The following is a 12,677-nucleotide window of genomic DNA, read 5'->3' as shown; positions in this document are numbered from 1 at the left end:
GGTTTGCAATTAATTTCTATTTCCTAGTCAAATCTAGCGTGGTTTTAAAAATATATTTTCGCCTCTCAAGATAGGGGAGACCGGGGATAGTGTGTTGCCGGGGTAGGTATTTCCTTCTCAAATAATTTAAAAATTAATAAAGTTTAAGATTCGTAATTTAAGCCAAATATGTATTATAATAAGGTGCTTAAGTAGATCCAAAATTGTTTCGGACAAAATTGCTCATGAAAAATTTTAAATGCAAATTTAAATTTCAACATACCCAAAGTAACTTTTTTAAATTTTACATTTTCACGAATAACTTTTTTTATAAAAGTTGTTCAGACTTAATATAAATTCTAAATGATAAAAAAATCTCCATTTTATCATATATAAAAATATTGACAATCATTATGTTATTTTAATATTCTAAATTTAATTTTTAAATGATCCTGTGGACCTGGGGAAGGTATTAGCGGGGTGCGTCTTTTCCTTTTACATACATTCATTAAAATATTGGTTCTGATTTTGTAAAATGGTTCGAACATATATTAGAAAAACTAACAAAGAAAATAATGATAATCAAAAGGCAAGTATTCTTCAAATGCTGAAATATAAGATACCTTTGACAGTTATAACCATGAATACGAATTTAAGTTATGGGAGGTATATTTATATATTTAAATTAGTATATATTTAAGAAACTAAGCATTAAGAGGTATAATAAATTGTTCAAAAGAAATGAAGATTTTCAAGAGCGATATCTTTACAGATCAGTATTTTCTCCTATTCAAGAAGCTAAATTAACAGATTATTTAATTAAAGGATCAAGATTATTTTCAGGATTATGCCCTAATCAAGTATTTTAATCCTTTGTTATATCATATATCTCTGTAAAATGATTTTTTTTATAATCTTTAAATTTATGCCATGGTATTTCTTTAGTTAAATAATAATAAACTTGAGAAAATTTTTTTAAATTATTTACATTATATGTTAATGAAACATCTTTATTAATTTTAAAATACTTTAAAGTAAGAATTTAACTTATACATTAGAATGATATTTATTTAAGTGTGTATGATATATATGTAAATAAAATGATGCTGCCATGTATATATATTAATTTTAAAATGATGCTGCCATGTATTAATATTAATTTTAAAATGATTTATTCAATGTAGCATTATATATATTATATCATGCATTAAATCATATCTTACCTATATATTAAAGATTTAATTATGTGTGTATGATATATATTTAAAATAAAATGATGCTGCCATGTATATTAATTTTAAAATGATTTATTCATTGATTTAGCATTAAATTATATCATGCATTAAAACATATTTTGGTTCTTACCTATACATTAGAGGTTTAATTATGTATGATATATTTTATTATATTAATTATTAAATAAATTCAGAATAAAATTTAAGAATTAGGATTTTAATTAGATTGCCTTAATATATAAATAATTTAATGTCTTATGTTTAAATTTAGGTTAGAGTTTTAGCTTATCAAATGGCCAAGAGGTATAGTTTACAAGTACCAAAATCTTGTGAAATAACTCAATCAGCTGGTGAAGACTGGGTTGGAGCATTTATTAAAAGAAATCCAACCATTTCTTTGAGAACACCAGAGGCTACAAGTATAGCCAGGGCTACCAATTTTAATATGAAAATGGTTGATTTATTTTTTAATTATTTGACTGTCACAAGGGAAAATAACTTTCTACCATGTGATATATATAATATGGATGAAACTGGTTAATTAAAATATAAATGATAGCAAATCTTTAATATTTTCATAGGATTAACAACAGTTCAACGGCCTAATAAAGTTATTGCAAGGAAAGGCGAAAAACAGGTTGTGGCAATTACTACATCAGAATGTGGTACACTTATGACCTTGGCAATTGCTGTCAATTATCTATGAAATTCTATTCCACCTATGTTTATATATCCCAGGAAAAAATTTTATGATCATTATTTAAGAGATGGCCCTGTAGGATGCATTGGCGTGTCTAATGGTTCTGGGTGGATGCTGGCTGAAGATTTTATATATTTTTAAAATCATTTTATAAAATACACTAAGCCCAGTCAAGATTAAAAAGTTTTGCTTATATTAGATAATCATAAATCTCACCAATCTATTGAAGTCATTGAGCTGTGCTCTGACTGTGGTATAGTTCTATTGACTCTCCCTCCCCTCTTCACCTTACAAAAAAATAGCCAGATCTAGGGCTAATAATCTGAAAAAAAAATCAAACCAATAATAAAAAAAGTTTAAATATGAATGCTGGCAAAAAAGAATTTTGTTTAGTGTGCCACAAAAACTATCAAACTCACCACCATAATGAAGATTGGATTGTCATTTATGGGCACATGGATCATGTTGTGATTTTAATCCATTTTTTATATGTAATAAATGTGTTGTATGTTAATATTATATGTTTGTTATGATTTTTATATGGAAAAAATGAATAAAATGCTTAGAAAATGATAGTCTAAAACATGCCCCACAAAAGGATAATACATCCCCCGTCCCTTTTTCATGACTCAAAAATTTACATTTTTTTTTAAATTTAAATTTAAAAAAATATATAATATTTTTTTATTAGATATTAATTTCTACCGTAGATAATTATATAAAGAATAAAATAACATCAAAATTATTTTGATAAATTATTTCTCCTCCTTTTCACAGCCTCTCAATTTTTTATGGACAATATAACCCCGGTCTCCCCTACTGGTTTTTAAATTTGGCTAAACCATGACGGGAAATTGCTATAATATTTTTGACCATTTGGTTTTATTTTAACAATAATTTAATAAAGAAATATAAAATATGAAAGCCCATCATGTTGTTTCCATCATGTGTTTACCAACTCGTTAGTTAATTTAATTTAAATTTGTTCAAAAATATAATTAGGCTATGACTGGTTAAAGTTTGTACTTTGACCCCAACTCGCCCTCGGCTTTTGGATAGTATAAGCCCATCCTAAGTAGGGGTTTGATACCGCTCTGCAGGTCTCTGATATTAATAAGCCAAAAAAGTCTAGAATAATGCAGAATGCAATGAAAAAAGTTATTAAAAATTTTGAGATCCAAATAAATATTTATACATTAATTTAAATTTTTTTCATATTATACTATCTAGAGTGATTATTTTAGCCCTCGGTATCATTGACGCTAGGACCAAATATTTAATGATCACCCCCCCCCCCCTCCCCTATTCCATTTTTTAAAATGTAAATTCTTATATTTTATTCAAAAATCCAAAGAGGGATAGTTCACTCCAGTGATAAATACTAGCCACTGATGCTTCATTTATTAAAAGTGTACATTCATTGAACTAGGGATCTGTAAAAAAATTTTCTTCGGGTAGTACGAGTATATTGATATAGAATTATACTCGTTGCACGTATAAAATATTGCAAGTTATAAATTTTAAGATTAATTTGACACTATTCATAAAAGATATTATTTGTTATTCGATTCGTATTTTACGAAGGCGATTAGTAATATAATTTTTTCAAAATTCAAATCAAATACGAATAATAAGAGTATCACTCAAATTATTATAATTAATCGATATTATTGAAAAATATTTATTATACTATTTGAGAATTATTCGAAATTATTCCCAACTATTTAAAATACTTGTTTATTTTTTTTATCAGAGACCTGCAGTGGAAACATTTGCACGGCCCAGTTTTGGTTTATTTTTTGAAAAAAAATTTTCGGCCTGTCCGGATTTTTTAAAAATATTTTACATTTATTTTTAATTTTTATAGCTAATAATGGCGATTTAAAATATTCGATTATAAAATATAGGGCCCAGCTTGGGTATTTTTGTATAATTTCTTTAGGCCTGGCCCGGGTATTTAGAAAAATACGACCCCACCCGTGCACCCGGGGCAAACTGGGCTTAGGGCCGGGCCGGGACTACATGTCTCTATTTTTTATATTTATTTCTATAATTTCATCGTAATCATTTTGTACGAATAATACGATCAAATTTCTTTTTATTATTGGTATTCGATTTTTCAAAGAAACTATGTTATTATTTGTATTCGAAAAATACGAATCAATAATCGAATCTATTAACAATCAATATCTTATAGGAATAGTGTCAAATTAATCTTAAAATATGCTTAGCTAAAAAGTGGAAGAAGATAAATTAAGGGAGAAAAATAAAAGGTGAAAACAATTCTGTTTGTAAGATGTCAAGTTGGAATTTTGAATATAATATTTTTTGTTAAAATGACTGATTATTTTTATACAAAATATTTAAAATATAGTGAACTAGGTCTTATTACTAGTCAGGACTTCAAAATAAACACACCCTTAAAGCCATTCAAAAACGACTCGACAAGTTATCACTTTTTTTCCTCGTATATTTGACCTACTACATATTTCTTTCCTTAAGTTAAAGAATTTAATTTATAAAATGTTAATTTTCCAATAAAATTTTTCAGATTTTGTAATTATTATTGGGAATTTAATCAAAGTCGCATAATATATAAAAATTATTAGAATTTTAGAATAAAAATTATCATTTTTATTCAATATCCACAGAGGCGTTTAACAAATTTCATAGTTAATTTCGTGGCCCCGGCTCATGAGAATTAGAGAAGAGTTTAAATTTTTATATCATTTTATTTCTCCAATATTTTTTCCTCTAGGTTTTGTTAATTTATAGATGATTTTTTTATTAATAAAGTAATAAAAACACCGAGACCCAGATTGTCTAAATTTAGAAGCCACGGCGGCGTAGTAAGTGGAGCAGATGGAACGGTATTCAAAGTCAGGCTAAAAATTTGGCGATAGGCGATATTTTAATGGCATTGAGGTTTATATATATTAATGTAAATACAGTATAGACTTTTTCAATTTTGGATTGTAAATCTTGTTTGTTTATATGGATATGGCTTCCGTCCGGTGAATTCGAACAGAAATAAATATTCTTCAAACTGTCAAGAACCATTCATTCTTGATTGGACCTCACGCATTTTAGCAAACTCCACGCAAGTATTTATTATTTTTATATATTTATATTTATCATCGAATGAGAATGTATAAATATCTAAAAATTTAATTAGCATAATAAAGTGTGAATATTAAAAAAGAGAATTCTATATATCAATTGACTCTGGCTAGTCACTTCTTTACCGCCGCTTTTAAAATGCTTACATTGTTATAAGAGATAATTATATCCTATATCCTTTAATGGACCGTTTTTAAAAAGACATCTTAAAAATGAAATCCTGCACGAACTTACATAAAAAAAAACTTCTTTTAAAATCTCATACTATATTACTTCGTAGGTATATATTGGTAATGGATTTCATTTCTGGGGGTGATCTTAGATCCCTTATTAAAAGATACGGAAGCCTACACAACAGATATATGAGCCATCATTAGATCTTTGTTGAAAAGAAAATAATTTTAAATTAAAATAATATTTGTTATTTTAATCATTTGTTTAAAGTAAGTATCAAATCAATTCTACGATTTTTATAAAGAATGAAGCATTCGCGATAATGACTACGCATAAATAAATTAGCGGTGAAAAATTCTCCATAAAAGGTTTGTGATAAAATTTCAAAGTTTTGTAACGGGTTCGCGATAAAAGTAAAATAGATTTGCTCTAAAGTATTCGCGGATAAAATTTTGAGAAAATAAATTTGCGATAATGGGTTCTCGCTACTATCTTTGCTATGAATGTTCACGTTGCGGAATTGGTTTCGCAATATTACTTTTGCTACAAAATTCATTAGCGATAAACGACATTCGCAATAAAAGTTACGCTAAAAAGTGTTTCGCGATAAAAGTTTCTCGGAATTGACTTGATACTTACTCTGATATACCCGTATACAAATGATTAAAATTACAAAATATTATTTTAAAATTAGTTTTCTTTTCAACAAAGATCTAATGATGTTTCATATATCTGTTGTGTATATTTTATTTCTAATTATATTTAGCTTTTCTTAAAAAAAATTAAAAATTTAATTAATTATAAAAATTTTAAGTGGGTGCACCGACTTAAGTCGCCCAAAAACGGCGGCTAAAATGAGGCGCAGCGATAGTTTCATCAGCATAATCGTCTATTATCATATCTTTTAAAAAAAATTATTATACCTTGCAAACTTCAATAGTTTGACATGGCCTTCACGGTCTGAAAGTATATTTTCGGGCTTGAGGTCATGATGAACAATCCCTTAAAAGTTAAAAATATACAATGTATTTGAAAAACTATACATTTTGTTTAATTATTTGTAAAAGGTTAATATTGTAATATTAATAAAATTTACTTTTGAATAGAAATTAGTTAATGTTACAATTACATTATTAAAAGGTAACTGTCGCAGTTACCAGCTATATTATATACAAAAGTAACTTAAAAGATGTACCTAATTATTTTAAAATTAATAATGATATATAATAAGAACACAAGAAGAACAGGTTATTTTTTTAAAAATGTTCTAAAAATCGTTGTCGTGCAAAGGGCAATTACTACTTCGGTAGAATAGAATATCACGTGATCTTCACGAGTCTTGCTTAATTTTTATAAGGGATCTAAGATCGCCCCCAGAAATGAAATCCATCACTAATATATACCTAAGAAATAATATAATATGAGATTTTAAACTAAGTATTTTTTTTGAAAGTTCGTCCAGGATCACTTTTTTAAGATGACGTTTTAAAAATGCTCTTCAATTACAAAAAATTTTAGGCATAAAATTACATGGCCGAGCTTAAAAATGGGATTTATTTTTTTATCTAGGATCCTATTTTTAAACACTATTCTGTTGGTTAAATATATTTTTATCATGATTTATTTTTCCAAAATTTGTATTTATACCAGAGTATTTAAAGTATCTAGATATAAAATGTGATATCTTTACCTATATACACTTTTATAAATGTACCGGTATCTTGATACTATTGTAGAGGCATCTGAATCTATTTTTAGATATATTTTGATATAATCTTATTTTACGTTTTTTTTATATTAAAAATAATAATTTTGCAATTTATCGACTTTCTACTTTTTTTTTAAAAAAAAACATTTATCATCTGATTCTTAGTTTGGCAAAATGTGAGATTATTCAACCATTTAGATCAAATAATTTATTTTTTATTTATTCATCAAAATCTTATATATGTTAGCGTCAATGTGTTTTTTCCGACAATGTGTTATTCAACTTTAACACATTGAGCGCGTTTTTTTAAATTTATAAATATGATTTTACCGGAAATGTATGCCGTCATTTGGAATACCTACCCTATGAATTTCAGACAATTTTTCCATGAACTTTTAAGCTTAATATAATTTATATTAAATTTTCCATATATTTTTATATAAATAAATGAATCAAAGGTTAACAGCAAAATGTCTATAATTCATAAGATAGGTATTCCAAACATGGTTGAATATATTTCTGGTAAAATCAGATTTTTAAATTTTAAGAAACGCACTCAAAAAATGATATAAAATTTTAAAAATAACACATTGTCGGAAAAAACGCATTGACACTAACATATACAATAAACTTATATATGTATTTAACAATTGTTTTCAAAAAAAGAACTATAATTATATTTAAAAATTTCGATTTGTAGTTTTTGCATAATATATAAAAATTCTTTCGCTTCTTTGGTGAAATGTCTAATTTCAGCCAAGACTCTTTAAAACCAAGAATGTTATAAGCGATAAAGAGCCATTTGCAGATGTGGCTATTGGAATAAAAAATAAAATTATTGAGATCATTATATTTATTTATTTGGTTTCAGCCTAGGTAAGTGGATTGATGTTAGTGTTTAAGGGGAATAAAGAGACGCAAGTATGTCCCATATTAAAGATTTACCGAGAGCCTAGTCGATGGTTTTCAAACTATTAGACCTTAAACTGTCTATATGTGCTAATTTAATGATCTTGGGAGGGTTTGGTATGTGAGTGACTGTTAAAAATATTTTTTGATGACACTATTTATAGGAGTGTGACGTTGATGTTCCTTGACTGTGCACACAATTTAGACCGTGTTTGTCTTTCGAATCTACTGATACAAGTATGGGGCCAGATGATGTCAACCCTATTGGTAAACCGGAGGCTATTCTTAACAGTTCACCTAAGTGGTTGCCAAGGTTAATTCCTCTTATTCATGACCGCTTATCCTGTTTTTCGTTTGGAGAGTTGGATACAGTTTAAAGGTTTGATTGATATGGTTGATTGAAAATTGAGTATTAAGGGTTTTTTTGTGAATGATAACTGATGAAATGGGAAAAGAATGCTTGGAGGTGAGTATTAAATAATAAATATATTGATAAATGATAATAAACTTATAGAATATTTTTCAATACTTCAATTTATAGTAATATTATGTCTCTAAATTTACTCTATTAATAATGTATTTATTTATAACTCCAAAATTGTGAAGTGTTGATAACATAATTTCAAACAAATAACATAGTTTAGCAAACAATTGAAGAAAGTATTTTAAAAAAAATATATATATAAATATTATTTTAACTTCTAAATCGTCAACAAAAACGAAGAAAATTTTAACAAATATAAAAATGTTATAAAATGTTTGATATATTTGATTTTATAATTCAATAAAAAATACAAAATTTTAAAAAGATATTCAAATTATTTTGATTTCACATATAAAATGTAACAATTATAACTAAACAACAAATATTCACTAATAAAATATTAAATATATTATTATTATTTATATTAATCTTTGTTTGCGGATGCTTGTGTCAATATCGCTGGGTATAGTAATATGGATCTGAGATACGACTTCAAATCTGAGTATTCCTTTTATAATTTTGTATAAAATTACATTAGATCAAAATCAGTTAAATATTGCCAAATATAGGCATATTTAATTATTTCGTTTAGAATAATTCGTTTCGAATCAAATACTAATAAATACAATTAGTAACTATAAGAGTACGAATAAAAAAAAATATTCGATTCAAAATAATTTTCATTTTTAATACAATCAAATATAAGATAAATATTTACCTTTAGCTTACCCAATATTAAATTATTTATATAAACTTTCAGATGTATTTTCTTGAGCTAAAATGTTATTAATGTGCCAACTATAATATTTTTTTTTAATTCTATAAGACTTTGATCAGAAAAAGCCTGAGTATAATCAATGTTCATACATACCAGTAAAAATTTGTGTAAAAAATTTTAAAAAAATGAAGGGGGAAATAATATTTATTTAAAATATTAACCCAAATTCATTTTTAAAGTGGGGGGGGGGGGGGGGGGGTTTAAAATCTATTATAACTTTTGCGAAATTTAATAAGGAGGATAAAAATAAAAAATAAAGGTTCTTCCATAGTTACATGCATAATACACTGATTATGTATAATAGTATTATATTTTTTGAGTTTGATTGAATATTTTATAATTTATGGTATCAAATGTTTCTTATTCATTTGTAATGATAGGTTTTAGCTTCTAATGAGGGTTAGATTATTGCAAAAAAATAATAGTGGCGTGCTAAAACAAAACAGATTTGTTATAAATTTCAGGAAACATCAAAATGTATTAGCAACTAAAAATTAGTAGCTGAATCACATTTGAGTTTAAGTTTAAGCAGCAACTAAAAATTAGTAGCTGAATCACATTTGAGTTTAAGTTTAAGCAAATCTTTATAGTTTCCAAAATATCAGAATAGTAAAAAAAAATCAGGCTTGGCACGAATTTTAAAATAAATTCCCACTTTTGCTCAAGCTTCGGGAACTTCTTTCCTTTGTCAAAATCAAAAAAACGTAGTAATTAATTTTTTTTCAATTATTCTTCTAGCCAGATACTGTTGAATAAACTTCCAGCAAATTCTGACCGAACGACCTAGACTACAAATAAAAAGTCCGATACAAGGCCCTAATAATATATATTTTTTAAAAAATATACTTTCGTTTGCTTGGCAATTTGCAAAGGGCAATTGACTTTAGGTTGGTGGGCGTTCTTCTTTTGATTGTCGGAGGTATGATGGGGGGTAGACTTATTGGTTGATGATAACGATAATTGGCGATCAACCCCCTTCAAAGCGGCGGAAATCTGGATGGGTTCCTTGAGGGAAAAGGCCTCGAAGTAGTTTCCACTGGTGGTAGGCAAAAATGAGTTGTAGGAAACCATAGCTTGAGGCAAAACCAAAGGCGTGTTCAAAGGGGGCATCAAAGGTAAACGACCGTCCTGTTCCTCATTCCGGAGTGGCGACCTAGAAATGTTAGCCTGTATAGAAGGGTCAAGATGCCGCTTTATCTTAATTTTGTAGACCGCCTTTATCATGGTGGACCCTGAGGTCAATGGGATACCTATTGTCGTTAATTAAAATACCAATAATAGAAGTTTGAAGATCAATAAACAGAAATCTTTATATTAAAATGATATATTGTTTCATCGCGAATATAAAAGTTTAAAAAATTTGATAACAAAATTATATAAAACGAAATTAAATTTTACAGAAAGAACCTTTGATGTCAATGCTACTAAGATTTAAATCCTTGGGTTTTTCGAGATGCATGGGAGATTCATCCCGTACGTTTATTATCTCTATATATGCATTGTTTTATTCAAATATATAAAATATTTATGATAGCAAAGTTTTTAAATATTTCATTTTAATAAATAATAATGATAGCAAAGTTTTTAAATGCAAAGTTTTTAAATATTTCATTTTAATGTATAGAAGAAAAAAAAAATTATACTGGGATTTAAATTAAGATTAGTTTTTCTTAAAGAATTTCTTTGCCAAAAAATCTTAAATACACAATACACGTGCCATATAAAGTTTATTATAATCTTTATTTTATATAATTGATATTTTATCAAGAATATCAATTATCTGCTGATATCGTCAAATTTCATGATCCGATTCGATATATCAAAATTATTATTAATGAGTTAATACTAGATTTCGGGGCAGGCATGGAAATATTTCTAAAAGGTTTTTCGGTCCGGTCTTTAAAGTTATCCAATAATTTTTTATACAAGAAGAAAACATAAAATTAGTCTAATTTTTATTTATAAAAAATTTTGCCAAATAATAAGAGAAAGAGAAGCAAACGAGCCTTTTTTTAATAACATTTTTTTTGTGGTGACTATTGAGTTAAAAATCAAAGTATCAACTAGTTTCCGGTTCGGTGACTTCTTCTTCCGGAACTGATATAGGATATTTCAGACGTCTTGAATTGGCCCAGAGGGATACTTTTAAGTATTGCAGGTTGGCCCATGCTATCATATTTTCTTTGTATGGCGGAAGATAGGAATGGGGCAATAAATATTTATTGATATCGTGGTCGTAAAAACTACCATCTGCGCAAATTTATACAAATTATATACATTTAATTGAAGCCCTGTGCTGGATTCGGATAGACATTATGTCGGACTTAGTTTGATCTGCCATTGATTTTAAAATATATAATTTGGGTCAGGCCAGATTCGAACCTCGAAAAATTATATAGTTTTTCCCTAATGTTTATATAAATATCTTTTCCAAGAATAACACCAAATAAAAAAATTTATACTTTCCTTCGGGGCTTATAATTTTTCCGCATTCGCAAGGAAAAATAATTAGATCGGATCGGTCCGACATTTTTTTTTCGTAGATCGCACCGGACCTGAAAAAAGTTTGATAGTAGTCTTGAATGAATATAAATTTTCGTAAAAATAAAAATTAAGCATATTATTTATTTTTTATACTCAGTTTTATTCCATTATGACGATTCACGATCTAAGTATTTTTTTTTAAATAAATTTTAAAAAAATCAATAAAAATTAACAAGTGATGAACGTCAAACCTTATAGACTACAGATTGGATTGCTTGGTATCCTTCGTCAAATTTGTCATTAGGCTTTTCGGTGAGCGGAGGACTCCTCAATAACCATTCTATTTTAAATAAATAATTGTACGAAGCAAAAATTATTAGTAGAAAAAAAATAAAAAAATACCCTTATTAAATTGGTTCCCATCATTTTGGCGTGTCATCAAATCCCTAAATTTATGAGGATACATAGAATTTGGAAGATATATAAATATAAAATGTTATTTATTAAAATAAATGTTTCATTAATAGGTTAGAGATAAAATCTCAAGAACATGTATTATAAAGATCAAGGAATTTTAAAAATATAAATATATAATAAGAAATTCTATAAAAAAAAATAACAGACATTTTCATTTATTATTCTACTACCCAAAACCTAAGAAAGAATATATAATTTATTTTATAAAGAAAAATAAAAAATGATTATAATAATCATAAGCTATTCATAGACTTATAGATAATTTACCATTAAAAATATAATAATATTTATGTCAGGGACTGCAGAGGTACCATTTGCATGGCGCAAACTTTTTTAAAAATTATTTTTCGGTCCGCCCAGCCCGGGTTTTATATTTTCAGGCCTGGCCCATATTTTTAATTTTTATAGCAAATAATGGCGATTTAAATTAATGAATTATATAATATAAATGTAAAATCCAGAATTTAATTAATATTTATTTTTTGATCCGAGTTAGAGAAGAAGAAAAAATAAACATCTATTTGTTTCATCATATTTTATTGGTTTAGGTTCAATCAATGAGATAAATGCTAAAATTTGTTAGCGTAGGACTTTTTAAAAATGAACTGTTAATTCCTTTATGTGTAAAG

General features: G+C 26.9%; 1 protein-coding gene across 3 annotated transcripts; it reads left to right on the top strand.

The window, feature by feature from the left end:
- The first annotated feature begins 295 nt into the window (after positions 1 to 295).
- LOC135930996 (uncharacterized) lies at positions 296 to 11,937 on the top strand. Of its 3 annotated transcripts, XR_010572905.1 has the most exons (7): positions 296 to 645; positions 689 to 839; positions 4,289 to 4,362; positions 4,711 to 4,839; positions 4,943 to 5,018; positions 7,990 to 8,138; positions 11,808 to 11,937. XR_010572905.1 is itself a non-coding variant. In XM_065467834.1 (4 exons), exons 1-4 carry the CDS (start codon positions 515 to 517, stop codon positions 1,918 to 1,920), a joined length of 672 nt encoding a protein of 223 aa, XP_065323906.1. In that variant the 5' UTR covers positions 296 to 514; the 3' UTR covers positions 1,921 to 2,222. The 3 variants fall into 3 exon arrangements, 1 of the variants encoding a protein (XP_065323906.1); XR_010572904.1 differs by lacking the exon at positions 11,808 to 11,937 and having other exon boundaries at positions 7,990 to 8,283; XM_065467834.1 differs by lacking the exons at positions 4,289 to 4,362; positions 4,711 to 4,839; positions 4,943 to 5,018; positions 7,990 to 8,138; positions 11,808 to 11,937 and adding exons at positions 1,486 to 1,750; positions 1,796 to 2,222.
- The last annotated feature ends 740 nt before the right edge of the window (positions 11,938 to 12,677 follow it).

The sequence above is a fragment of the Gordionus sp. m RMFG-2023 genome, chromosome 1 (genome assembly GCF_954871325.1).
Source record: "Gordionus sp. m RMFG-2023 chromosome 1, tfGorSpeb1-WG-v2, whole genome shotgun sequence".
Taxonomy (NCBI): domain Eukaryota; kingdom Metazoa; phylum Nematomorpha; class Gordioida; order Chordodea; family Parachordodidae; genus Gordionus; species Gordionus sp. m RMFG-2023.
This window is presented reverse-complemented; position numbering and strand designations above follow the sequence as displayed.

Coding starts and splice junctions, on each gene's coding strand:
- LOC135930996 (XM_065467834.1), top strand. CDS start 515: ATGGTTCGAACATATATTAGAAAAACTAACAAAGAAAATAATGATAAT. Junction 840..1,485: donor CAGGATTATGCCCTAATCAA/GTATTTTAATCC, acceptor GTTTAAATTTAG/GTTAGAGTTTTAGCTTATCA. Junction 1,751..1,795: donor ATATAATATGGATGAAACTG/GTTAATTAAAAT, acceptor ATATTTTCATAG/GATTAACAACAGTTCAACGG.